General features: G+C 40.0%; 1 protein-coding gene across 1 annotated transcript in view; it reads right to left on the minus strand.

The window, feature by feature from the left end:
- Positions 1–1,010, minus strand: part of LOC103802626 (bromodomain adjacent to zinc finger domain protein 2B-like) — a gene marked incomplete at its 5' end in the record, with an annotated part of 13,254 nt that overhangs the window by 2,375 nt on the left and 9,869 nt on the right. Inside the window, one exon of the mRNA XM_009075126.1 lies at positions 284–427. Within this exon, the coding sequence (XP_009073374.1) occupies positions 284–427 (144 nt within the window). The remainder of the gene's footprint in view (positions 1–283; positions 428–1,010) is intronic.

Genomic DNA, 1,010 nt, shown 5'->3' on the forward strand with positions numbered 1-1,010 from the left:
CATGAAAAAGAGATGAGGAAGACACGATTATGCTGTTGATTGATTTGGTGCACTTAACCTGTTTTACTGTTCTTCAGCCACAGGTTCTCCCACCTAACATGCTGTTTCACATGGATATAGCAAAGATGAAAGCACAGATAAGGATTTTTCCTTTGACTGCACAACCAACGACAGAGGTGCCAGAAAAGGCACATCAAAACAGTTCAGTTGGTTTAAAAAAATTGTACTGCATTTCAGTGTTTAAACATTTTTCAAATCTAAGGTTTACAACAGGTTTACTTACTGTCCACTACTTAGCTTGTCTCTAATGGTGGAGAAGTCCATAGGTTTTTTAATAACTTTCTTATAACCAGGAACAAGTTTCAAGTTTACAGGAAGTAAGAAAGGCCAGGCATCTTCATGGGTTTCCAGCTCTGACAGAATCACGCTGAGTAAAGTAAGATTTAAAGTCAGTACTTTTAAGCTGTTCATATACTTACAGAGGTTTTCCACTGTTCCCTAATTCACCATGTACTGCCACAACTATTCACTTTATAAAAGGAAAGCACTTTATCCTGTGCAAGGCTGAGAACAATGTACACACAGACATCTTAACTGAGTCATTAAAATAGCATTAAATTCTCTCCAGCAACCCATGCAAGATGAAATTCCAATCATCAGCATTCCAGAAGAAAAACAGCCCTGCAACCTCCATACTTTGACCCTCAACATAAACCTTTTGCAAACCAGTAAAATAGGTGCTAAAACTGACTTTCCAGAACTGTGACAAGGCTAAACTATGTCACTTTTGACTGCCCAGCAGTGCTACCACAGGGGATTGCTCCTGTGTCCTCCAAGAATGAATGCGCTTCGGACATTGTGGACCATGGGAAGGTGTCAGCACCACTGCTACTGGGGTTATTCTTCCCCTTCTCCTTGGAAGGAGCATTCCTCCAGCATGCACACATGATTATTCTAGAGGTATAATGTTGTAGTATCAATAGAAATACCTAACAAAGAGTACCATTCCT

This window comes from Acanthisitta chloris, unplaced genomic scaffold (assembly GCF_000695815.1).
Source record: "Acanthisitta chloris isolate BGI_N310 unplaced genomic scaffold, ASM69581v1 scaffold42625, whole genome shotgun sequence".
In the NCBI taxonomy this organism is placed as follows: domain Eukaryota; kingdom Metazoa; phylum Chordata; class Aves; order Passeriformes; family Acanthisittidae; genus Acanthisitta; species Acanthisitta chloris.